Consider the following 25,504-nt stretch of genomic DNA (forward strand, 5'->3'; position numbering starts at 1 on the left):
GAGAGTGGATCGACGAAGTCGAGAGCCAATCGAAGGATCGTTCACCTCATGACTCAGTATATATGCAGTGCCGCCGTATTTTCCGCGCTGGAAAAACTAGTGTGTGACTGAAAGGCTTGAAGCACATTTACTTGACACTTGAGTGCCATGAAAGAAAACCAAACTTAGGACTGACTGTTGGGGCCAAATGTAACAGACCTGGAACAGCATACACCTCGTCGCAGATTGAAACTCCTGTCAATTGCCTGCATCATTTCACACAAAATCTCTCAGATCTAACTGATTCAGGCGCCAGTGTTTTCCAGCTAATCATTGTTTCAGCACTAGCAGATAACACGAAAGACGGAGAGGGGTTAAAATCGCTCATTAAGCAAAAAAAAAAAAAGGCTGTAGAAAAGGCACAAACACAGATGTACCAAATACAGACCACCCTTTATTGAGATTGAACGGAGTTAATCGGGGTAAGAGGTGCGCGCCTTCTCGCTCAGACGCTGAGGCAATCGCGACGAATTGTTTATTTGCGCAGCGCAATGAAAGCTGCGTAGAAACAGGATTAGCCGAAGCGGCCACTCTGCCACCAACCACAGAGCTCAACGAATACCGGCCGGCATTAAAATTGTAAGTTGGTCGGCCATCTGTAGGCATTAGCTCACTGCATGCAGTGTCGGTCGTGAGTCACGCGAAACAAGGGCAATTTCGACTTTATTTCGTGACCAAGTCATCAAACACACAATGTACAGCCTGCGCCGAGTGTGCATGTCTGTGGGCGTGGTGCGCGCTCGCGTATTTGGTGTGTGTACGACGTGCCTCGTCTTTCGTCCTTTGGGGTGGCGTGCTTGGCGTGTGGTCAGGCAATGCGGTTTTTATCGTGAAAGCGTATCTCAATAACGTTCTACATGCCGTCTTTGTTGAAAGCATGCCACCCCCTCCCTCCCCCCATCAACAACAGTTCCGAACACGGCCGGTTCAGGGAGGAAGAATATGAGAAACGACTGCCTAAACAAATGCACGGCTGTCGCTTTTTCTATTCTTTTTGCGAAAGAGCGCAATGGCCATCGAGCGATTCCGTCTATTCACGCCGGAGCGGAGCCTGTTTACCAGCAATGCAGACAGATTGCAAACACTCAGGGCGATCTCAAGCAGCACCTCATGCAAAATCCTCTAGGACCCGCCGGGGTTGCTTACTGCCTTTGGTGTTGCGCTGCTAAGCCTGAGGGCGCGGGATCGATTCCCGGCCGAGGCGGCTGCATTTAGATGGGGGAGAGATGCAAAGACACCCGTACGTGTACCGTGCATTAGGTGCACGTCGAAGAACCCCAGCTGGTCAAAATTAATGCGGAGTCCCCCACTATACGACGTGCCTCATAATCAAATCGTGGTTTTGGCACACGCAATACCCCAGAATTTAATTTCATTCTTTAAGGATCCTCTAGGCGTGGCATAGAGTGCGTCGTCTGACGTGTATATATGCTATATCAGTGTGCGTGCATCCAGCTTCTTGGAATGGGTTGCAAAATTACACGAACTTAAGTGGTTCTTTATAGCCTAAATAAGATGGCCACGATGTGCTTCACTCTGACCATCACTTGGAACTGTGATCTTCTGGGCAAATGCAGGTAACTATCGCATAAAGGGCGACGTAAATCTGGTCGGTCCACGCTCAGCTGATCATCTTCGCACCGCATCACACAGTGCACATGTGTATGTGCGCGAGTGTATTAGCCCACGCGTTTGAGTATGTGTGTAATTTTATACATGAGTCAAATGTATTAAAGTGTGGGGTATTACGTGCCAAAACAACGATATGATTATGAGGCACGCCGTAGTGGGCTACTTCGGATTAATTTATACCAGCTGGGGTTCTGTACCGTGCACCCATTGCACGGTACACGGGCGTTTTTTGCATATACTCCCCATCAAAATGCGGGCACCGTGGCCGGGATCGAATCCGTCACCTCGTGCTCAGGAGCACAATGTCTGCTTCTATCTCGGTGTGTACAAAATTTGGTTAAGATTGGGCATTTATAACGCTACTATGTTTATTGTTCTTTTCTTCATGCAGCATATTCCTCGGTGTTCTTTCTGTTATTATTCTACTCGCAACTGCTTACGACGTTGCCCGCTACTACCTGCCAGAGGAAAAAAAGAAGTTCCTTCCAGGTAAGTTTAAAGAAAATCTATGTATATATCATATATCGTAAAAAAATGTTACTCACTCCATGCAAACCTTCATCACTGACGTGAGACACTTTTTATAAACTGCTACAGCTGAATGAATTCATTCTATATGGAGGACGAAATGGGGCTCTGTCCAGGAACAATGGCAACACAAGAGAGAATTCTCAGAGTTGCCAAGCTAAGGACTAAGGATGTGCAAATAGTAATTTTCGAGACCAAATTGGCTACAAATTGAATAGTGCCAGATTCGAATCGAATCGAATCGCCTATCGAATACTTTTAGAACAGTTCTCGAATAACGAGCTGGCCGTTCTCACCAATAATATAAAGAAAGCTTCACATCCTAGTATATTCACAACCTCAGCAAGTTTCTATCATTACACTGCTCGTCATGAAACGGTCTTTAATATTATCGCAAACTGGAACATTAGGAGCAAATAAGCACTTTATTCTTCTACTGTAAGGAATAATTGGTGAGTGCGAATGGTATAGCGGTTTAGCCGAAAATGTCTGGCTACCTGAGCGACGTTGCGTGCTCCGCTATGTAACTTCTCGAATTTTATGAGTACTATGACCACTGGGAAGAAACTTATCTCACTTTTGCTCCAACTTGATGCTCGATCGCGCGAAGTAGGCTATTTGACATATTCAAAATGTGTTGGAAAAATATTCCTGTTTCCCAATAGTGACTATTCGATTCGGTCTTCGAATCGATTAGGGAAATATTCGAGTCAGTGTTCGAAAGTTTCGAATATTCGCGCTCTCTTTACTAAGAAGTGACCCGGCTAGCACGCATTGTCTCACGGACAATAAGTTTTGTAAGCCACTACTTCAATTCTTAGATAAAGAGGGCCATCCACGCTTTCACTTGGATACTCCCATGTGCCGCAGGACAAGATGTTGGAATAAAACAAAAATTAGTAGCAGTAATAGGCTAGTTGTTGCTTTCATATGTTTCTTATATTGTAGCAAACACTGCATTAGCACAATGGCAATTGTCATGTCCGTTCTATTTACATAATACGCACAAGTTTAAGCCCTTGCGAAGTGTGTGTCCCCAAGGCACTTCAGGTGTAATGAGCGCGGGTACACTTGTCAATGGGGCATAGAGCGCGACAGCGGTGTGCAGCAACATGTGTTTGCGCCGTCCAGTGCAGTTCGCTGGCTCAAGACAATTCCCTTCTCAGCGAACAGTCCTTCATTGGCAGGCTACCGCCGGTCGCACTGCCTTCTGTGCAGCGAGAACAGCTTTTGAACAGTGCGCCACATAGGTTAGCTTTACCGGCTTTACATCTTGGCGACTGCTGAGGCTGGTCTAACGTAGGGCAGTTATAGGTGATGAAAGGAATCGATGAAATCCAGTTGCAGAGCGAGAAACACGAGCAGCCCATCTGCCAACGCGTGCGCTCAAAAGCAGGTTGTCTCGAATGTATGATATAGATAACGCAAACGAACTTTAATTGCGAGTGCGCAGTTCCCGCTCTATTTATTTTTCCCGCAACGAACATTTAAAAAAATATACTTGTCTTCCAACCGCGCTTCATAAAAAAAAATTATCGAAGCCTATGCCGAGAATCAAACTCTGAACGTGGTGCTTAGCAGCTGGACACCATAGCCAATTAGTAACCGCGGAGGGCAAATGTCAAGAAATGTCACTCATAATGAATGACGTTGAGGGATGCTTGTACACGACCCAGCTACCATAGGAGCATTATTTAAAAAAAATTGCCAACTTTGTCCGAAGGCGAAGCATTGAAATCAAGGTGTAGCGTTGCGCTCGAGCCCCTCACACAGAGTTCTAACGACATGTGGAGACGACGTGTCGTGACGCAAAACGTGAGACCACTGGTGCTGCTGCGCAGCAGGAACAGCGGCCCGGCAAATACCAGGCGTGCCACAAGGCCGACGCAACGAGGAACACCGGAAGGAGCGTTGCAGGCGTCGCAACTCGTTGGTGCACGAGCTGAGACCGACCAAAAATCGTCAGTTTTGGTGCAGGAGCCAATGAATAGATTGCATATATTTAGGTTGACGTTTACTACCCGTTCCGCTCAGACCTGTGTATGCACCACGGTGCGATACGCACACAGCTGCTCCACAAGAACGCTAGCGTGTGCGCGCACAACTCTCGTGCCAGCCGCGGAAGGCAGAACGCTGCAATGGCTCCACGTCGAGCCAACTGAGTAGACGGTGCGCCCCCTTGGCCTCGTCGTTTTTTGCAGTCAAAATAATCGCGCGTCTCTGGAGACCAACCCTTCAAGCGGGGCGGGCCGTGCATGCGCCGTCGATCTCGGAACGGCACAACGGCGCCGGCGCGTACGCGCTTCTAGTATCTGTTTATGATTGCTATCGCAATGAAATTGCGCTATGGGTGTTGCTGTCACGCTGTGCGCTGAGCTTCCCTCTGGTACACCGTGGGTGTACCGTGTGACCCAGCTAACGTTAGCCAAGCTGTTCAACGAAAAAAAAGGAAGGTTAGAAAAGCACCACGCAAGATGCAGTTATAAAGCCTACGGCGTTTGGTCGTCAGAGGTCCGACGACCGAACACCGTAGGTCTTAACATTGTATCTTGCACCGTGTCTTTTAAATCTTCTTTTTTCTTTGAACAGCTAGGCTAACGTTCGCTAGGACACCCTAGCTATGAGCTCCAGAGTGTTACGAGTATAACAAACTGTCACGATCTGGTACTCATAATATGCCCTCTGTAAGTTCACGAAAGCTTTAACTTAGTAAAGAAGAAAAATGTTGCTTCCGCTGTCCTCTTGCTGATTACACTTCGTTGCTCTGCGCTCGCAGAGCCGCTGACCAAGATCCTGACGGCCTTCTCGGTTGTGGCCAACACCAACATGCTGCTCACGACACATGCGGACAGCGAATCGGACAGCATGAAGCTGCGCTTCATTCACGGCATGCGCTTCTGGAGCTCTTCGTGGGTCATTTTGGGACACACTTACTTTCTTGTCAGCGTGACCTCGCTGGGTGAGGCTGCCTGGAGCGAAGGACGCGGAGTAACCCCATGCTGCTATAGTGTGCTTTGTATAAGGGTGCCGGAATTTGCGCTTTCAAGCGAAGCCGCTCGTGGAGCTTGAAATGTTCAACAAACTGCGGCACGAAGGCCGCTGCAGCCACAAGAACTCAATGTTCACCAGACATCTCACAAATGTAGTGCGCCGTCTCAAGCTGCCTGCGAAACTCTTTCAATAAGCCATCACGAAGCGTTAATGAAGCGCGTGAAATACCTGCGGGAAGTCTTAGAATGTTTAGAATAGGTGCTTTTGCTGCTGCAGCATGTTTCCGAAACAATGCTACCATGGTTGAAACCTAAGCATTGTGAGGTGAGCGAGCTGCGGCTGCCCAAGTAAGGTAACCAAAGAAATATCGTGACACAAGAATCCGTAGGTTGCTTTGAGGAGGAAACACGTAGAAAGGAGCCCAGGGTAGGACAAAAGAAGTTGAGTAACCTTCCTTGCTGCGCTAGTTGTTTATTTTGGTGGGTGGAAGGGCCCAGCGAATAAACACGAACACAATGAAGAAAAACTCCATAGGAACCGCGCTGGTTTCCACCAACGCTTGTACTGTCCAGTTCTTTGTGTTCGCGTTTATTCGCTGCGCCATTCCACTCACCGATATCGTGACAGAGAGCCATACCTTTCTCGCGTCAATGCACAAATCTGCGAGTAACAGGACGGATGTCTAGACGCAGAGAGAAACAGTCGCCGCTTGACGATCGCAGTTTATTTATTTGTTCCGCGAGGTTCGTTAATTTGAAAGACGCTCATAGCAGCGCTTTTCAGTCTATCTTGTTACCGAAATCAACTCTTAAATGCATCATGCTTCCTCTCCTCGGCAAAGCTAGATGTAATTTCAACAGTAACAGCCACTGCGGTTGAGTCTCGCTGACGCCAACAAATAATCAGGCACACACGCTCTACACAAGGCTGAATGATTCGAATGACTGAGAGAGATATAGAGAGAGAGATAAATGAGATGCGAAATGCAGAGATGTTAACCGGAAGATAGATATCCAGTTTGCTACCCTGCACTTGGGAAGGGGGAAGGGGAGACAGAAAGATAAAAAAATGCACACACATAGAAAGAGAGGCAGATTACAGAAAAAAGAGAGACATGCACACACACGAAGGGCCGCAGGAGTGTCACAGTCGTTCAAGCAAGTCGCTTGACCAGAGGGATTTCAGTAGCACCTTCATCGCCTTCTGGTGTGAAGACCGCATCAGCCGGCACTCAAAGATATTCTGCTCAGAAAGCGGCCGGTCGTCGAGGCGTGCCATCTACGCGACGAGCGGCTATCTCTGGTAGCTGTAGCGGGGACAATGATAGAGGATATGTTCTATTGTTTCCTCGCTGCCACAACTATCACAGGCAGCACTGTCAACCATTCCGATGCGACAAGCAAATGTATTGGTAAAAGACACTCCAAGCCACAGTCAGCAGAGAACAGTTGTCTAAATTCGGGCAAGTCCAGATGGAATGCGTTGTCAGAGGTATGGGTCCAGGCGGTGCAGTGGACTATGCCGGAAACCTGGTGTGTTCCACATGAATCGTCTGGCATGACGCGCGAGTAGTGGAAGCTTTGTTGTTGCATCGGTTCTGGATAGCGGAATGAGATCCTTTACGGCATCTGCATGGGCCCTCCTAGCGGATCAAATTATAATTTCATTTGAATGTGCCAACATTCTTAATTACGGGTCAATTAAACCTATAAACTGAAAGTCATTGTACTGAATAGCAACGATTAAATCAAGCGTGGAAAGGTTTCACACATCTGCGCACATATTTGTATGTAATTTTTCACCAGCCTTAGCTAGATGAGAAATATAAGTGCTGAACCTGTCACATGACATGGTATACGCCACGCGCTGCAGGGCTAATCCATCAGCTAGCAGCGCAAAATGTGTTTTGATGCCTTTTCCTATGTATATCCGCAACGTGGCCCCGTAAGTGTTAGCCCGACCAACGCACGACGCTCAGCGACCTGACCAAATCTCGACGTAAACACAGTGAATGAAGCATTCGGAGATATCTGCCGAGAGACTTGAGTATATTGTCACTAGGCGTCAGGAGCCAGCGCCAAGAAAGAAGTTACGACTGGGACGCATGCTCTGCAAGATGCGGGCGCTGCAGAACAGGAAGGGGACACTGAGGACGAGGGCTTTAAGGTATCTCAAATATTTTAAATAATACTTAGATATCTTATCATTCATATGTGTAACGGTAGATATATTAATTCACACTTATAAGATACTTATGTCATTTCACTTTATATTCCTTAAAGAATGATAACAGTTTTCACTGCTCGATTAATGGCCAATCCCCAAGAGTGCGTTGCGACATTTTACTAAGGAACAAGAACAAGAACAAGTATTCACGCCATCTTGTCCAGCTGTCTGTCTTGCCGATAGTGCGCACATCTTCAACTGTCAAATTGGTGGATGGGCGGGATATAGTTCATCCGATGGCACAAACCCCTCCTGGTAGCAGGAGTACCAGCCCGGTGAACACAACTGTCCACCGGGCCAGCAGGCGAATTCGCGGATTGCCTCCGAAGCGTGTTCACCACTCCGAAACAACGTCGGCGTCCCCACGGACTTCTTTTTGAAGGAACGTCGACGTCTCCACGACTGTTATCCAAAGTACGGCCACAACGGCAACTCAGTAGCTGCTTCAAAATCTACGAGTGCCGAAAGTGTTTCATAGAGATATCTTCGAAGATCTAAAAGACTGGTTGGCTCAGTTTGAGCGCGTTGCAGATATCAACGAGTGGAGCGACGCGGAGAAATTGAGAGCCGTGCACTTCAGCTGGGAGGACGGTGCTTAAACTTGGTACGAGAACCGAGTAGGACTCATCAAATCGTGGCTCCAGTTTCGCCGTTCGTTGCTGGAAACCTCACTACTGCTGATTGCTGCGAATGAGCCGAACTCCCCGCATCCACCACTCCCACATCCATCTGCCGAATGAGAGCATGGCGTCGTGCGTGGAGGATATGACGCGCCTCTTTTGTCAGGCAGACCCAACCATACCAGAGTAAAAGAAGCTGCGCCATTTTATGCGTGGAGTTAAAAAACAGCTATTTGCTGGCCTTTTTCGAAGCCCGCCGAAGACCGTGGCTGAATTCTTGACCGAAGCCACCAAGATGGAGAAGATGCTACAGCAGCGCTCAGCTTTGCATGATAGGCAAGTGAACGCTACTTCACGGACGGTCCAGCGCTCAGCTCCGTATGACAGACAAGCGAACGTTGCCTCACCGACGGACCCGATTGCCCTTAGAAACATCGACTTTCTTCGGAACCTTATCCGCTATGTGGTGCGTGTTGAGCTTCAACGGTTCTGCTGACCGCTTCAGCTCACGCTGCGTTCCATTTCTGCTCTCGTGAGAAATGAAGTTGAGCAAGCGATCTAAGGTCCCGTTCCAAGCAGCAATACGCCACCTGTGTCGACACAACTGCAGCGTGTATCGTATGCGCAAGTTTTGGGGCGAGCCTCTGTCCCCTCTCCGACGCTTTTCGTCCCCACCACCCTTACACCACGTCATACGTCCCGCTCCCGTCAAGGCAACCGATCCAACGTATGCAAGATCGGCACCCGCTCCAGATGAAGTCTGTCGTCTGGCGTTCCCCGGACAAACGGTCGCCCTGCTATCACTGTGGCGACGCCGGTGCGCATACCACCGCCTCGAACTGCAAGGTTTTGCCGCGGATTCACCAAGGCCCAGATATGGCGAAAGGCCTAGGGGGATTGAGGAATATTTCAACCAGTATATTTCAACAGTATGCTACTGTTCCCGCGGCGGCAGTCGCGTTCATCTTCTCCCAGGCGATCTTCCCCAGCTCCTCGGAGCCCTTCGATGGCAGCGCAGATACGGTCGCCAAACCCTGACCTGGAAAACTAACAGCCACCACCTTCGGGGGCGATGTCAGTGAAAATCGTCATACTGAAGACCTCCCATCGACGCGAGTGCGGTGCTATTCAACGCGATTCAACAACGACAGCTGCTGATCTCAGTGACAGACTCTCGTTAGACATAACTGCTGTGCTCGACGGCAAGCCCATTAGTGCGTTATTGGACACGGGTGGCGGTTACTTAACATTTGCTGGAAACTGGACGGAACTTAGGAAAGTTATCACGCCTTGGTCTGGAATGCAAATTCGTACTGCTGGCGGGCATATCGTAACACCATTGGGCATGTGCACGGTCAGTTGTCTTATATATAATCTGCGATTGTTCTCCGGACCTCATCTTGGGAGTCGACTTTCTGAGAAAGTGTGGAGCGATTATAGACCTCCGGGAGCGCACAGTCACTTTCCTGACAGAAAGTGCAGCGAACAGCCTCGACTATTGCCGTCGTAAGGCGCATCGGGTTTACGCGGACAGTGTTACATTACCACCACGCGCAAGTATCCTGGCAGCGGTCGTGTGCGACGACCTGCGTGACGGCGAAGCTGTTGCAGAGATCAATTTCTCTCTTATGCTGACTCATGGTGTATGTGCAGCGCGCAGTCTCGTCATCCTATGAGGTGAATGTTCTGTGCTTCTCGTGACGAATTTCAGCCAGGAACATCGGTACCTATTTCGTCGTACTGCTAAAGCTTTCGCTGAGCCCATAGCAGACGTTGTTGAATGCTTTGCGTCTATGACAATGGACAGCCCAGGCTCGACACTTAGCAATATCGGCACCAATTCAGACCTTTTGGAGGAAAAGCAGAAAGCGCTGCGCAAATTGCTACTTTGGTTCAACGAGTGCTTCGCTTCTTCTTCCAAGGTACGCCAAACACCTATAAAGAGACACCGAATAATCACGTTTGACGATTCCGGTCTTATACGGCAACTGCCTTACCGAGTTTCGGCGAAAGAGCACAACGTGATTAATACACAAGTCAAAGAAATGCTTGACGATGACGTCATACAACCGTCCAAAAGCCCTTGGTCGTCGCCGATGGTCCTCGTCAAAAAGAAAGACGAAACGCGTTTATTCACTTCCACAGATCGATGGTTCAAATTAGATCGACTGATGCGAATCAGGTATTTTTCATCCATAGATCTGAAGAGTGGATATACCTCGATGACGTCGTCATGTCTGCGACCTTCGAAGAATATCTGAAGCGTTTAGAGACGGTACTTGAGGCGATCCGCTCCGATAATCTCACGCTAAAGCCACAAAAGTGTCACTTTGGTTACAAAGAGTTAAAGTTTCTCGGGCATGTCGTGAGCGCCGACGGCGATCGGCCTGACCCTGACAAAACACCTGCTCTTGCTGCTTTTCAGGTTCCACGAGACAACAAAGCAGTACGCCGCTTTCTCAGTCTGTGTGCATACTATCGCCGCGTCATCGCTCATTTCTCCCGAATCGCCGAACCATTCATTCGCCTCGCGCGAAATGACACGCCCTTCGTTTGGACTGAGGAAGAAGACGCAGCGTTCACCGAGTTACGGCAGCGCCTGCAGGAACCTTGCTCACTTTGACGAGGACGCCGACACCGATGTACATACCGACAAAAGCAACATCGGTCTTAGCGCTGTACTCGTTCGACACTAGCAAGGCGTTGAGAGAGTGATCGCATACGCCAGTCGCATTCTTTCACGCGCCGAAATTATCTACTCTACCTCAGTGAAAGAGTGTCTAGCAGTCGTGTGGGCCATCACGAAATTTCGGCTTTATCTCTATGGTCGCCATTTCGAGTTAGTGACAGACCACCATTCCTCGTGCTGGTAGGCCAATTTACGAGACCCGTCCGGCCGACTGGCACGATGGAGTCTCCGTCTGCAGGAATTCGATGTTACCATCGTCTACAAATCGGGTCGCAAACACGAAGATGCGGGCACGTTGTCGCGCGCTGCCGTCGAACCTTGAAATTTTGATTTTGAAACCTTGATTTTGAAACCTTGATTTCTTGGGGCCCTCACCGCATATGACTTGACCTTACGGCAGCGCGAAGACATCGAAATGCGCCCTCTCATCAATCACCAAGAAAGCAAGAATGTTGCAATACCTCGACACCTTTCTCGCAGTCTCTCGACCTTGTGCCTTCGAAAGGGTGTCATTTACAAGAAAAACTCGAGCACCAGCGACAAAGGTAGTACTTGCCGACCTCTGTGATGGCATTCTCCTTGCCTGCCATAATAAGCCCACATCTGGACACTTGGGTTTTTCACGTACTCTAGCCAGAGTAAGGCGGACGTACTATTGGCCCAGACTTTCTACCACGGTCAAGCGTTACGTGCAAAGCTGCCGTTTCTGTCAACGCAGAAAATAACCCTGGGGGCTTACTCCAACCCATCGCACCACCTAGCGCGCCGTTTGATCAAATCGGCACGGATCTGCTGGGACCCTCTGCCTTGTCAGCCAGCGGAAACAAGTGGATTATAGTTGCCACAAACTACAATCGCTACGCCGAGACGAAAACTGTACAATGTCCCACGGCCTACGAAGTTGCCCAGTTTTCTATAGATCGCATAGTCCTCAGACATGGTGCCCCATCATACGTCATCACCGACAGAGGAACTGCTTTTACAGACCAACTGATAGAGGACATCTTCAAGCTGAGCTGCACGCAGTATTGCAAGGCGGCTGCCTATCATCCCAGCAGACCAGTCGGTTGACGGAAAGGTTAAACAAGATCTCTGCTGACATGCTGTCTATGTGTGTAGATGTTCCGCATAAAACATGGGATCAGGTGCTGCCATACGTTACATTCGCGTACATCACCGCCGTTCAGGAAGCCACACGATTAACCCAGTACCGTCTTGTCTACGGGCGCGAGGTCCAGACCATGCTAGACGCAATGCTTCCGACGGCATCAACGCTTCGCTTACTTCCAACGCCGAGCACCTTATTACACGCAGAGGAAGCTCGTCAACACACGCGCATGCACAACACGAAGCAACAGAGTACAGACTAACGGCGCTAAAACCTTTGGCATCGGCGAGTCGAACACTAGCCACGTGATCAAGCCTGGGTGTGGACCCCGCTCCAGCGGTTGTCTGAGAAGGTGCTTGGTCGATACTTTGTACCTTACAAAGTCGCACGCTGCGATAGTGAAGTGAACTACGAGGTCATTCGGGATGGTGCCGCGTCGCCTCGGTGTCGACAGCACCGCTCAGAGATAGTCCACGTTGCTCGCCTCAAACCGTATTTCGCGCGTACGGCGGGGCAGTCCCGACCTCACGCGACTTCTACACCTTCGGAGAACGCCTAACGTTGTTCGCGTTTCTGTGCGCACATTGCTCTGTTCTTCTGTTATTTCTAGTTTAGTAAGCATCAGGTCGATGCTTTTCTTTGGCGGGTGAATTACGCCACTACGTGTCACGAGCCAGCGCTGAGAAAGAAGTTACGACTGGGACGCGCGCGCCGCAAGAAGCGGTCGCTGAAAAAGAGGAAGTGGAGACTGAGGAAGCGTACTTTGGAGTATATTATTAATATTATTCAAAATTTGACTTGCTCATTTTTACGTCCACCCTTTACTTTATGTTTTTATTAATAATTTCGTGTTACTATTCCTATCTAGGCAAGGCTGGCTACCTTATTATAAACTACTTTATTTCATTTAATACCGGTTCTCATTTTCGGTTATTCATTTATTTTCCTTTTTGTTATTTATTTATTAACTAAACTATCTCAACCATATTACCAGCCGGTTCATGGCCTATCCCCTACAGTGGGTTTGTGCCACTAATTGAGGCTTCCTGACCATCATTTAGAGTATCCACGCCATCTTCTCCAGCTGTCTGTCGTATAGCGACGCTGGGCGCATCCTTGTGACTCATTTCGTGACAATATAAGCATTATGGGCTCCCACATAGTACTTCTATCTCGTATGCCGCGAGACACTCACTGCTGACCACGATCAGAGATAGCCGAGGCTGCGCTGGCGCGGTTTGAGTGCGCAGCACGATAGCAGGCGTGCACCGCTTTTTACTGATTCCAGGTCCAGGTGTGGGTTCGTATGGAAAAAACCTATTTTCAATTTATTCAGTAAGAAAGGAAATAAAACACCCATGATGTCTCCGGCGCGCGCGCAGTGTGCTTCTGCCGCAACAACAAATGATAAATATTTAGTTGCACTAAAGTACACCGCCACAAACTGGCAGTTTCGCCCATATGGTACCTCACGGACATACGGTTCTTAAAGGACGTTTAGAAACACATCTTTTGGCGCAAAGTTCGAAGGTGAGCATGGAAAATGGTCACGGAAAGGTCACGACATATTTCACACTTTAGGATTAAAAATATTTCATTGAAAAAGCACGACGCTTTATTTATTCGCGTAATTACGTGTACATTCATATGTGAATCCGCCTTTGTTTATACATATATTATTTTTAATGTTTAACAGATATTTCATGCTATGTAACGTTTACGCCTAAGCAGTAATTACGCTTGTTATCTGTGAATTGGTTTGTTTTTACAATATTTGTATTCTTTCCTAATTTTCTTAACACATGTACTGTCACTGTTCATATTCTTACAGTAAGTTTGCTTAATGTGCGTTACTCCGGCATGTCTCGTACTGGCCCATTAAGCAATGAAACTGTAGATCGCTATTCAAGAAATCATGATTTTGTTAAAGGCAACCACTATGCGGGCATGAGAACAGGCCGGACAGGATAAGGATAATTTATCTAAATAGCAAAAAAACGAAACTCACAAGGCTAGTAATTTGATTTGATTTGCCATTGGCTTTGCGTTTCAATTATTGCAGCGGACTCGCTCAACATAATCAAGTACCACAGCCAGGCCGCGTTCCTCATGATTGCAAACGCCTACCCATGCATCCAGACGTTCCTTTTCATCAGGTGACGAACGTTCTCTACCGACGCTTGCATACAGCGGTGGGCACGGAACACGCGGAACCATGCGAACTGACCGGAAAGCTCATTGGCGCCGCATGCTCAGTGCGCACCGCTGGCAAGTCATCTTGATGCCCCTCCAACCTCGAGCGCGTTCGTTATACGAAGCCCCGCTTTCACTTGTGTTTCTTTTTTGGCTCACAGCGGATTCCTCGTGGCATACAACGTGATTAAGTACCTCAAGGATTACAAAGGAACCCTGGCCATTCCTATCGTGTTGCTGCTGGTCCGACGATACATCAGGTACGAACACCGGCCGCCTTTCAAGAGGCGTCCTGTATACCCTTGCAAATAACACAAGCAAATACCTCTGATGTGAGAAAGACGGCCCAAAATAATCATAATTAACGTATAATCAAAATGTTTACTTTTTCAGAGAAATTACAAGTGCACAGAAGAAAAATGCGCTCGTTGCAATAAAAGGTGTAGCACGCAGCCAACAGAAGGATTCGCTAATGAAGGCTGTCCAGAATTTCCTGCCTATATACTAAGCAATGTCAAGCATTCTTCCTGTTTTTGCGGCAACTCGTCATATTGCGGGCGTGTCAGGCGCTATTCCCGTCTGGTGTGAACAAAAACCAGTGGAAGACGGGACAATGACTTGGCGAACAAAGGCTTGCATTCCGCAATGTCGAACAGACAAACCACTTTCTGAGAAAAATAAATTACAAAAGAAGCCGACATATTAACTGCGCAGGTCACCGGTTTCCATGTATGTCAGGAAAAATGCTGCTACTTCTGTTGAATTTAAGATGCCACGTGTGATCGTGTACGGCAGGCGTATACGTGTCGTTATGCCATCCGAACGCCTCTTCCCATTCATTTCTATACGGCCTTTCGGCGGGACTATCAGTCATGTTATGCTCAATCAGGCGTGTTATGATCACCGAAGCTAAGCAGCATTTAGCTTGCTCACTGCTCGGGAGAAGGACTGTCTGACAGCACCCGCTGATCGCTCCTCGTCTGCCGCGCAACAGGGCACATACATTCCCCAAAACACCTAAAAACATACTTCCCAAAGCGCTCCTCTTTGCAAAATCATCGTACCCCAGAATTTCTCGCAAGAAAAAATTTCAGCCAGTCCTGATGCTTGGCATATTATTACTGAAGGCTGCCAGCCAATGAAAAAAGAAAGGCCCTTATGAACGAAAAGCTTTCTGAAATCGATCCCCGAGCACAGTTTTGGACCTGTGTTCGCAAAAAGATGCTTACTCTTGAATTATTCGTAAGAGTGGGCGTCAGCCAGTCGTGATGTAGGACATATTAATAGCGAAGGAGGCTGGCCAATGGCAAACGATTTTTACGAATGTGGATCTTTGTGAATTCGGGCCCAGGTGTCCGCATTACGTGGCAGTTCCAGTGTCCGCTCCTGGAGATTGCTCATCGCCGTACCTACAGTTATAAGACAATATTTTTTTCAGAGCGTACACCGTGAGTAACCGCACTTACTTCTAGTGAACAATTCTGTTGTTGCCTTTTTATGCATTTCAATTCATGCGTATTTGCAAAGTGAATCCCCCCAGCGGCACTCTGAATCTGTTTATGGGCACTCGTCCATAGAATCACAGCCCCGGTGATGTTCCTGGTGGGCGTGTGGCTTTTGCTGCCGCTGTTCCTCACGGGACCGCTCTTCTCCGAGTACAAGGACATCCTTTTCGGCCAGTGCGAAAAGAACTGGTGGCGCGTGCTGCTCCACATCAACAACTGGGTGCCCTTCTTCGACATGGTGCGTGCTTACCCCTTGACAGCCAACTTTGCCGCACAACTCGATTGCATAGGTCAACTCTCATTCGAAAAAAAAAATTAAATAAAAATAAAAGTACAAAAGAAGAACTGCTCGCATAGCTAGGGATAATTTGGCCTGACAAGCTGCAGAAAACTGTCACATCATTAAGTTTCAAAGAATGTTAGCCAAAGGTTTTACCTCTTTCAAACTTAATGTGGAAGGTTTTCGCATGCCGAATACGCCATGTGCATCGAACACAGTGGAAAGTGTTCACATATTTTCGAGTTCTATTGGATTCTAATTCAGTTATTAAAGTTCTTTTTTTTGCTTATTTATGGCGTAAGTTCCTTTCAGAACACATTCGGTTACTATAATTAACTCTGTGTACTAAAAGTAAAATATTCCCATCTGTTTTTTCGAACTTCATTATTCGCCCCAACCAGCGACGTTATTGTCCTTTATTTTCTAGAAGTTATTTATATAGTATAACAGCAATACGACATAAAAAACAAAACACGACAAAATCGCCTTCTGGTAGTACACAATTGGAGTTCACAGAAGACAAGTACAGGTCTCATATTTTGTATATTCCTGGAGTAAAACACGTACAGCGGTGCCTACGCTGAATAGGGGACACAATCAGTCGCCACATATAGGCTGCGTCTGAAAATGTTACATAATTAGCTTATTGATACGTTCTGCTCGATAAACATACACAACAATGAACTTTCTCCATAAAATAGTCTTTTAAGGTTTGGAAGACCTGTTCAGCAAATTTGTGCAAAAGTTCCGAAAAAGTGGCCATCGTATATTAGCCCGGCACCTTTGGCTAAATTAGTATAACTGGTAGGCAGCATTCTATAAATGCTGTTTGAGATGCCCGTTTCAAAGAGCCTGCCATCACAGGTAACTTGAACAAGCCATCAAGTGAAAGGGCTTCTTCAGCCGAGAATATAAGAATATACTATATAAAATTACCATTCTAAAAGCAAAGGTACTCATACTCATCCATGCCGAAAATTATCCACAGTGACTTAATAATCTTATGATTGCAGAAAACTGACAAACACAAGTTCACTTTCAATAATACAATATCATCCACCTTAATCTGCACGTAAATCGATTTCTAACCTTTATTTATTGTATTCCAGATACTGCGGTTTTAAAAAATACCCTTTATATGAATTTTCTTTTGCCTCAGTGTCTCGGCCATCTGTGGTACATCAGCGTCGATTGGCAAATCTATGCTTGCCTTTGGGTCATCCCCATGTTAATGATCAGGTACGCCATTTTAATTTATCTACTTGATCGTTGTTTCCGCTGTCATCTGTTTTCATTCCGGTACATTTGGGAGCTTACAGGCTTTTTACTACAAATTCTTCGACATAAGTGCAACAGATTATAAGGTTCGCTACATTATTATGCCTTCCGTGCTTTGTGTGTGAAAATATTCTGACGGCGCAACCAAGAGTGGCACCGGTCAGAAGAACACGATCTGACGTGTGTAAGTGGAATCGGTTTCGACAGCCACCGTGTTTATGCATCGTTGTCTCTCTTCAAAATATTGTAAATACATCGTTATATATGATTTCTGCAGCTTAAGAATATATTTAACTTCCAAAGGCACAGTTCTTAATTCTGACAAAATGAAGTCCCTTCAGATGTTCTGCAATCTGCTAAAGTCATAGCACGTTAGGATAGGCCTGTGAACCGCTGTTTCCTTGCTCGTTTTCGATATGCCAAAATACTGCCGTCAACAGTCTTCCCACTTTATAAAGGCAAAGCAATGGCTGAGTGCACGGGTTCGCTTTTCATGAATTATCAATGTCGCGAAAGGACAGTGAACGTTCACGATGAGCGAAGCTAATTCACTTGAATCCTATAAGAATTTGTATATTCATTCGAAGAACAAAAATATTTTAAATCTTGTTTTAATAGGGAACGACAGCGATATAAAATTTTAGACAGACCCGAGAAGAGCGGTGGAGAAGTAAAGAATACGTGACACGGATAAATATTTAGCGTAGCAGACTGATATTTGTTTGTTTGCCAGGTGATCATCCCGCTCAACAAACCTTTATTTTTGCTTATTATGTATTTAAGAACCAAACTATTATTGTGTAAGTTAAAGCAATGACGTCGGCCAAAATTCCCTCCTAAACTGTTACTGATGTGCCCAGCATCGAGTGGCACAGTTACCACGGCTTTCTCTTTAGGATAATCACTTCCAATGGCAAGCAGTTCTGAATAATAATGTACAAATGTTATCGGTATCGGTTCCTTTTTGGAATGAATACAAAGTCCTATACTTGGAGTGAAGCGCATGAGCACACTGTTGAACTACTGTCCACACACTATTCCCTTCCGTTCCGCTTGGTTTTACATCATACAGTAGTTACAAAACCAAAATCATACTTATCGGACCTGGGGCCCTATAACGTAAAACTATTCCAATATGTTTCTATTCCAATTTCCTGACGTCAAATTTGCGTAACCACCGACGCAAGCACCGGGCGGTCACCCGCATGGTTGTCTGAACACACCAATAAAACGCTCTCCTCGTTCATAGGAGGTCACTTTTGTTTGCTTGAAAAACGAATTTCATTGCCCACACTGAGCGGCTTGTCGTATCTAATTGGCTGACAAGAGGCGGCGAGGAGAACGCTCAAGTGGAGAGGGATTCGATGGGGCAGAGCCAGTGCACTTAAAATCGATAACCGGATGAAGAGGGTGGTGCCGGCGTCTGCGATTGGTCGGCTTTCCCTTACTTAGCTTGCGGTGACTGGTCGATTATCGCGGCGGCATGCAACGGAAGCTTAAGAATGACGCTAAAAGAGACGCTCAGTAAAGAAGAGTTGGAAGAATGAGGTGGTAAACGTGCCGAAAGTGCTCGAAAACGTTACGCGGCCACGCAAGAAGTTTTATTATGCGCAAATACACCCATGCTCTCCTGCAGGTGCGAGTAGCCAGCGCCTGAGCGATCGGCGGCAGCCATCTTTTATTCCTGTCGGAACGGGGCAGCCTGCGGCTATTCAGAAGAAAATTCAGTTTTGTTCGGCATATTAATGCATCTTTAATGCGTACACGTCACTTTGACGCGGTGAGTTTTCGCGGTTTTCTGACGTTACGTGACAAGCAGGTGAAGTGGGTGCAGCCCGAAAACTTTTGACCAATAGCCGGAGGCCATTGGCGAAAAGGCTTCGAATCAGAAATAACTCTTTTTCTTTTTTCTGTCAAATCATGCATAATCAGTGTGTACACATCATATCAGATGGGGAGGTATCGCGGTTTTCGTGATGTCGCGTGACAGACAGGTGAAGTGGGGGTGGTCGAAAAAAGTTTTTGACCAATCGTGGAGGGCTGATAGCAGAATTGGAATAGAAAAGTTTGGAATAGTTTTACGTTATAGCGCCCCTGCTGGTTCTTCTCGCTCCGTCGCGAAGAGACATTTTAAGGCGTTTTCTGTACGTGTGTCCGCGGTAGCGCCGTTAGGAAGCGAAACAGCAGCCAGATCCAACCTGATTGGCCCTTCCCTTGCGTGTCATTTCAGGTACAAAAAGGTTGGCTTCGCCGTGCTCACCCTCGTCGTGCTCGTCACTTCTGCAATGGTCGCGATACAGACTCGTCTCTATGACTATGGACCCACAGCTATCTACATCGACACCAACATCAAGTGAGGCTCGCATCAATCTTTGGATAGCGACGCACAGTGTCCCACAGAGCTATAAGTTAAGCGCGAGCTGTAGTTAACGCTCATTAGTTGACTGCATGAACCATTAATCAATGGACAGTACGAGCACTGGTGATAGCTGAGAATGTCTGAATTGTAAGGGGCACTCAAAAGAAAAGCCAAGAAGTAGGATATGTTCAAAAGTGTTCAACTATCACCGGGTTATATTTAGGCTGGATATAACAAGCGTGTACGTAGTACGTGAAGAAGTCATGTCTATTCCATGTTAACCACGCGCACTCGTGCAACAGCCGTTTTAGTTAACGTTTGATTCCCAATGGCCTAAAACAAAAACTCAACACAGCACTGCGCAAGTATTCTAGAAGAAAGTGTAGGTTTCTGTAACTAGGCTTGTGAGGCGGGCAGGACGCCCGTAACTATTGCGTAACCTGAGCAACGGTCTACATCCTCACTTATGAAGACTTCCTGCGCGTTCATTAACAAGGGTAGCCCGCTTCGCTGCGTCTGCAACGACAGTGAACATAACTCGTTCCAGTTAGGTAATATTCATCAAAACAGGAAAACACTTAAATGTAATCACAATTATCCATCGATATTCATATATATGTGTTGAGCTATTATATAGCTTTTACTGTGGGGTACACATTTGTTAGCTGTTACATATAATATTATACTCATGAAACACTGTAAAGATAGCTAGCTTTTCATTAACAGTTGCTCAGTTATGATTCTAGTTCATATGCAACGAATACGTTAAGAAGCGCAGCACTACGATTCCGCGTATACTATGGTTACGCGTGTTCAACTTGCGCTAAGAATTTGCTTTGTTCCTAGAAGTATCGCGCTCAGCTTCATTCAGAAACTGGATGAACGCGAACGAGTGCCTTTTGCTTGTTTTCAACCCATCGCAGCAAGACGATAGATGCTGGTAACCAGGTGTACTTCAAGCCTTTCGCCCACGCCGGAGCCTTCTGCGTCGGTATCGCCACGGGCTACGCTGTCCTCGTATTCGGAGCTATGAAAATCAACCTGGTAATTCAGTTTCACCCATCCATTTCCCTATGTGCTTTTGTTGAGCCCTGGGGTCCTATAACGTAAAACTATTTCGATATGTTTTTATTCCAATCCCCTGACGTTAAATTTACGCAACCGCCGACGCAATCACCGGGCGGTGACCCGCAGGGTTGCCTGAGAAGACCAATCAAATGCTCTCCTCGTTTATAGGAGGTCACTTTTGTTTGCTTAAAAACGAATAACATTGTCTACACTGAGCGTCTTGTCTTATCTAATTGGCTGACAAGAGGCGCGGAGCACGCTCAAGTGCAGAGAGATTCGATAGGGCCGAGCCAGTGCACTGAAAATCGATAACCGGATGAAGAGGGTGGTGCCGACGTCTGCGATTGGTCCGCTGCCCTTACGTTGCATGATGTGGCTGGTCGAAAATCGTGGCGGCATGCAACGGAAGGTTAAGATTGCAGCTAAGACAGATCCTCATCAAAGAAGAGTTGGCAGAGCGAGGTCCTAAAGGTACCAAAAGTGCTCGAAAACGTTACACGGCCATGCAAAAAGTTTTATTGTACGCAACTAAACCCATGCTTTCCGGAAAGTGCGAGTAGCCAGTGTCTGAGCGATCGGCGGCAGCCATCTTTTATTGCTTTCGGAACGGGGCAACCTGCGGCTATTCAGCAAAAGATTCACTTTTTTTTCGGCATATTAGAGCATCTTTAACGCGTACACGTCACTTTAACGCGGTGAGTTTTCGTGGTCGTGTGACGTCGCGTGACAGGCAGGTGAAGTGGGTGCAGCCCAAAAACTTTTGACCAATAGCCGAGGACTAATAGCGAAAAGGCGTCGAATCAGAAATGGCTATTTGTCTTTTGTTCGGTCCAACGACGCATAATCAGTGTGTACGCGCCATATCAGATGGGGAGCTATCGCGGTTTTCGTGACATCGCGTGACATACAGCGAAGTGGGGGTGTTTCAAAAAGTTTTTGAGCAATCGCGGAATGCTGATTGCAGAATTGGAATAGAAAAGTTTGGAATAGATTTACGTTTTAGCGCCCCTGCACGCGACTAGATCTACAATAAACTTGGTCAAGTCATTTATCATTTCACCGAGCCTGACGCGACATTCAAATTATCATGAGGTAAAAGCCCCGAATCCATGCCTTTCGACGAAAAGCACACGTGTCGGCTGCGAGAAGACGTACAAACCTGCCAGTAAAACCTGAGCACATAGTGCATATTTCGGCAATCGGTATTGCAGAGGACATCTCGACGAATTATTTTTCTCTTCTTTTTTCGTCTTGCAAGTAAGCTTTCGCAGTCCCTGTGTGCGGTCAATTCATTTACCATTGCAATTCGTCCGCAGTGGCATGCCTATCCGGGGAGCGATTATTCTGCCCAAGGGTCATTTAACTAACACTACGGCCTTATGAGGCCGGCACCCAAAAAAGACCCCTCAGTACGCAATGTGCCGTGGATGGGGTGCATTATGTTCTTAATGCACTATTGCAGCCTTATTTTGTAACCATCGTGTGTGAAAGCAGGCAACCAGCACCGATGATATGCTTCCGTGGTCGTGGTGCGCGTTGTTTGGGTGGCAGGGCACACAGTGCTTTCTCTGGCTGGCTTACTCGCGGTGCTTAACATAAAACACAATGATACACCGAGGATAAAACGCCACTTTTATTCCTATTTCACTTCCTATTACGTTTCTCGTACGAGTGCTGTGAAGAGTGATGCGCCTATTGGGCACGAGCCGTGAGCAGCCGTGCATTAACGAGACGGCGTGACTCTTGCGACAGTTGATGCAGGCGGCCATGTGGGTGCTGTCGGGCGTGATAGCCGCCGTGGTGATCTTCGGGCCATTCCGGTGGTACAAGGGCGCCGCGTATGACACGGCCGACGCGCTTCTCTATGCGGCCACACACCGCACCGCATGGTCCCTGAGCCTGGCCTGGATGACGTTCGCCTGCGCCACTGGCCGCGGCGGCCTGGTGAACCGGTTCTTGAGCTGGGCGGCTTTTGTGCCACTCAGCAGGCTCTCGTTCTGCGCATTCCTTATGCAGACCGTGGTCATCCTCAGTAGGAGCTTGGTCACCCGAGAGCGCATTCACTACTCGCATACCGCCTTGGTGCGTATACATGTGCAAGCTCTGAGCGCCTGCCTTTGCTATTACAGTGAACTTGGCAAAAGCGCGCTATGAACGGGACATAAAGGCAGAGATACAGGTACAATAAACGCGTAGCTTGTTTCTGGTAGACGTTTCGTTGCCTATGTCCCGTTCGTAATGTGCTTCCGCAAGTTTACTGTTTGAATTACAAACTAGCCAGAGTCCACACCCTATTTGCTATTACATTTTACGTGCAACCGAAACCACACAGGTCTAGCGGTGTTCCCATGATTGCGGCAGCAACGTTTGCAGGCAACTGAGAGCTGACAAGTGCCTTTTACTCCCAAGCACGTGCACTGCAGCCCATGTTCTTGTTCACTCTTCAATTCCCTTTTTAGGCTCCAAGAGAATTCTTGAGTCAGAAGGCATCGATTACTGCGTGTTACTGCCATTCCGAGTGAACCATGAGCATATGCTCTCCCGGATTGGGGTTATGCTGTACAGCTATGCCACTCTTACGCTCAATGCCATGCACTGCCAATTTTAAGTTAGGAGTGGAATGTGCTGGGGGGGGGGGGGGCTCAAAAGTATTTCACGTGAATTGAAGGAACACCTTGAAATTAGTTGGACGATATTTGCTCCTTTAGGATATCTTCCCCGCAGCGTGCTTATACGCACGAGACAGGCGCTTGCTCGTATTTCGCTTATCTAGAGCTTCAGTGACAGTAAACTTTGTCTATTCTGTGTGCGCGCAGAGCGTGCGATGCGGCCGCTTTGCGTTATTTTGTCCGTACGGTCTCAAACTGGGTATGTACTCTCTCCTCCTGCGGCGCAGTTCCAAGACTTCCTGTTCGCCTTCATGATGACATACATGTGCGCCTTCCTGCTGTTCCTGGCCATAGAGGCGCCCATCGGCAACTTGGAGAAGATGTTATTCCTGGGCAGCACCAAACAGATGGCTCAGGCCTCGCAGCGGGCCAAGGCGCCGCATCAGCAGCCGCCGCCCGGCATCGCGGCCCCCGTCGAGGTGGTCATGATGCCGCACAAGAGGGCCGACAGCGGACTGGACACAGACAACTACGACACTTCCAAGAGCCGCCTCTGACGCCCGGGGGCCGCTGTTCGCGCTTTTAGGAGTGCCTATGTACGAGACCCGCGTTTTAGCAAGGACTGATGACAAATGCGGTCTAGGCTGCACCAAGATTCGGGCTGTGCACTACGAACGAAAAAAAAAAAAAGATAGGAGCAAGGGAAGCGCTCGTCAACGCCGAGGCTTACTCGCTCACACATATTTCACCCCCGCAGAGACTTGCCGTGTGGAGCGTTGCACCTGAGAATTTATTCTTGCGCTGCAGGGGTCGCATGATCGATCAGTCACTTCCGGTGCTACTTTCACTTTCAGACGACGTTGCATAAAGCGAGACACCTCTTTTTCTGTCGGTGTGAACTAGTGGACGTCGCAATACTTTTGATGCACATTTTATTAATGCACTCTTCAGTAACCAGACGTGGAACTAAAGCTGGCGGGGAATGCAATCGCCCTCGAGCTTTTTTCGTTACGTCTACTTTTACCAGCATGGGCGCTCGGAGCGCTCGGAACGTGATATGCCTGAGAGTTGTCGATCCAAACCCTGGACCAAAACTATGTAAAAGGCGGAGTATAGATGACTCATGAGTGGAGTTTGCACTCAACAGTGTTTTTCTGTTGTAATGTGTAGGTCTGCCAACCTCGATTAAGTAATGCCTTTGGTCTTGTATATGACGCCGTGAACAACATGTTCAAGCGTCTCATAACAGCGTGTGGTTGATTAACATTATTGCTGCCGCTAATGACACCGTATTTCACTGCACGGGGCGTGCGAATTTAATAATTCTGCTGTAAATACCTCTCTTCAGCGTTTTTTGGCACAATGACACAATATGTACTTTGCCTTCAACGTACATCTGTCAAGAAAAGCACAATAATTGTACCGTTTTGTAATAGTTGTAATATTTGGCGATATGAAACCATTATGTGGTTCTCATGAGGCGGGTCCAGAGGGAACAATTTTTTAGATGACATAGTGTTCATACCTTTAGAGAGAATGTTAATCCAATACGGCAGGGAAGGTGTGCAAACAGGAAACGAATTAAACAATTGTTTAGTGTATAAGGTTTGACACTTCACGAAGTTGCAAAAAATTTGCTTCACTTGGTAAACTCTTCATTCGCTACAAAAAAGCGAATATGTCGGTCAGACGTCTACAAGCAACACTGCCTGCGGAAGACACCAACGATTTTCGTTTTTATTTCTCCTTGGCACCTGACGGTGCTGACAGTCATGTCATGCATTCATGTCGGTTTTCGAACAGAAACACAAGAACGACAGCGATTAAGAGCAATTCCATGAATAGATAGGTGCCACGAACTTATGCGTCTTTCCTGAAATACTGAAAGTCATCCTTTTAGGCAAAATCTGGTGCACACGGCCAGCATTGCTGGTTTAACTGTTTCAGGTAGATGTTCAGTGCCTCACGACAAAGGCACATCGATGGTAATTGAAACACTACATTGGATGGCACACCGAGCAATGCATATATGCTCTACTGAGATTATCTTTCATCGTTTACTAGAGATAAAATATCTTACATATCGTTACTTTACGTACCCCCGCCACAGTGATTGTTGCTGAGCTTGCAGATGTGCGTTTTATATTCGGATAGCTCGTTTTCTGACCTTATTGCTCAGTAACAGGAATGTTAGCTTAATGTTCTAATAAGTGCAGTCGCTGATCGCCATCTCATGTAATGCCGATATTCCTTCGTCCAAATTGGTAGCGTGCCTTAAGATCGCCAAGCAACCCTTAAAGTCATGCATGGTAGCACTTCTATTCCACCATGATGTCCTTTTGATTAAAGCCGGGGCCGGTTCACTCACGATTGAACACT

General features: G+C 47.3%; 1 protein-coding gene across 1 annotated transcript in view; it reads left to right on the forward strand.

Annotated features, from left to right (window-relative positions):
• LOC142577751 (nose resistant to fluoxetine protein 6-like) overlaps window positions 1-23,770 on the forward strand; it is an 81,482-nt gene extending 57,712 nt beyond the window's left edge. Inside the window, exons 4-13 of the mRNA XM_075687237.1 lie at window positions 2,063-2,160; window positions 4,976-5,158; window positions 13,896-13,989; window positions 14,188-14,286; window positions 15,604-15,769; window positions 16,971-17,050; window positions 19,320-19,442; window positions 20,372-20,492; window positions 22,269-22,598; window positions 23,413-23,770. Of these exons, the coding sequence (XP_075543352.1) occupies window positions 2,063-2,160; window positions 4,976-5,158; window positions 13,896-13,989; window positions 14,188-14,286; window positions 15,604-15,769; window positions 16,971-17,050; window positions 19,320-19,442; window positions 20,372-20,492; window positions 22,269-22,598; window positions 23,413-23,682 (1,564 nt within the window). The 3' untranslated portion in view covers window positions 23,683-23,770. The remainder of the gene's footprint in view (window positions 1-2,062; window positions 2,161-4,975; window positions 5,159-13,895; window positions 13,990-14,187; window positions 14,287-15,603; window positions 15,770-16,970; window positions 17,051-19,319; window positions 19,443-20,371; window positions 20,493-22,268; window positions 22,599-23,412) is intronic.
• The last annotated feature ends 1,734 nt before the right edge of the window (window positions 23,771-25,504 follow it).

This window comes from Dermacentor variabilis, chromosome 1, assembly GCF_050947875.1.
Source record: "Dermacentor variabilis isolate Ectoservices chromosome 1, ASM5094787v1, whole genome shotgun sequence".
Taxonomy (NCBI): domain Eukaryota; kingdom Metazoa; phylum Arthropoda; class Arachnida; order Ixodida; family Ixodidae; genus Dermacentor; species Dermacentor variabilis.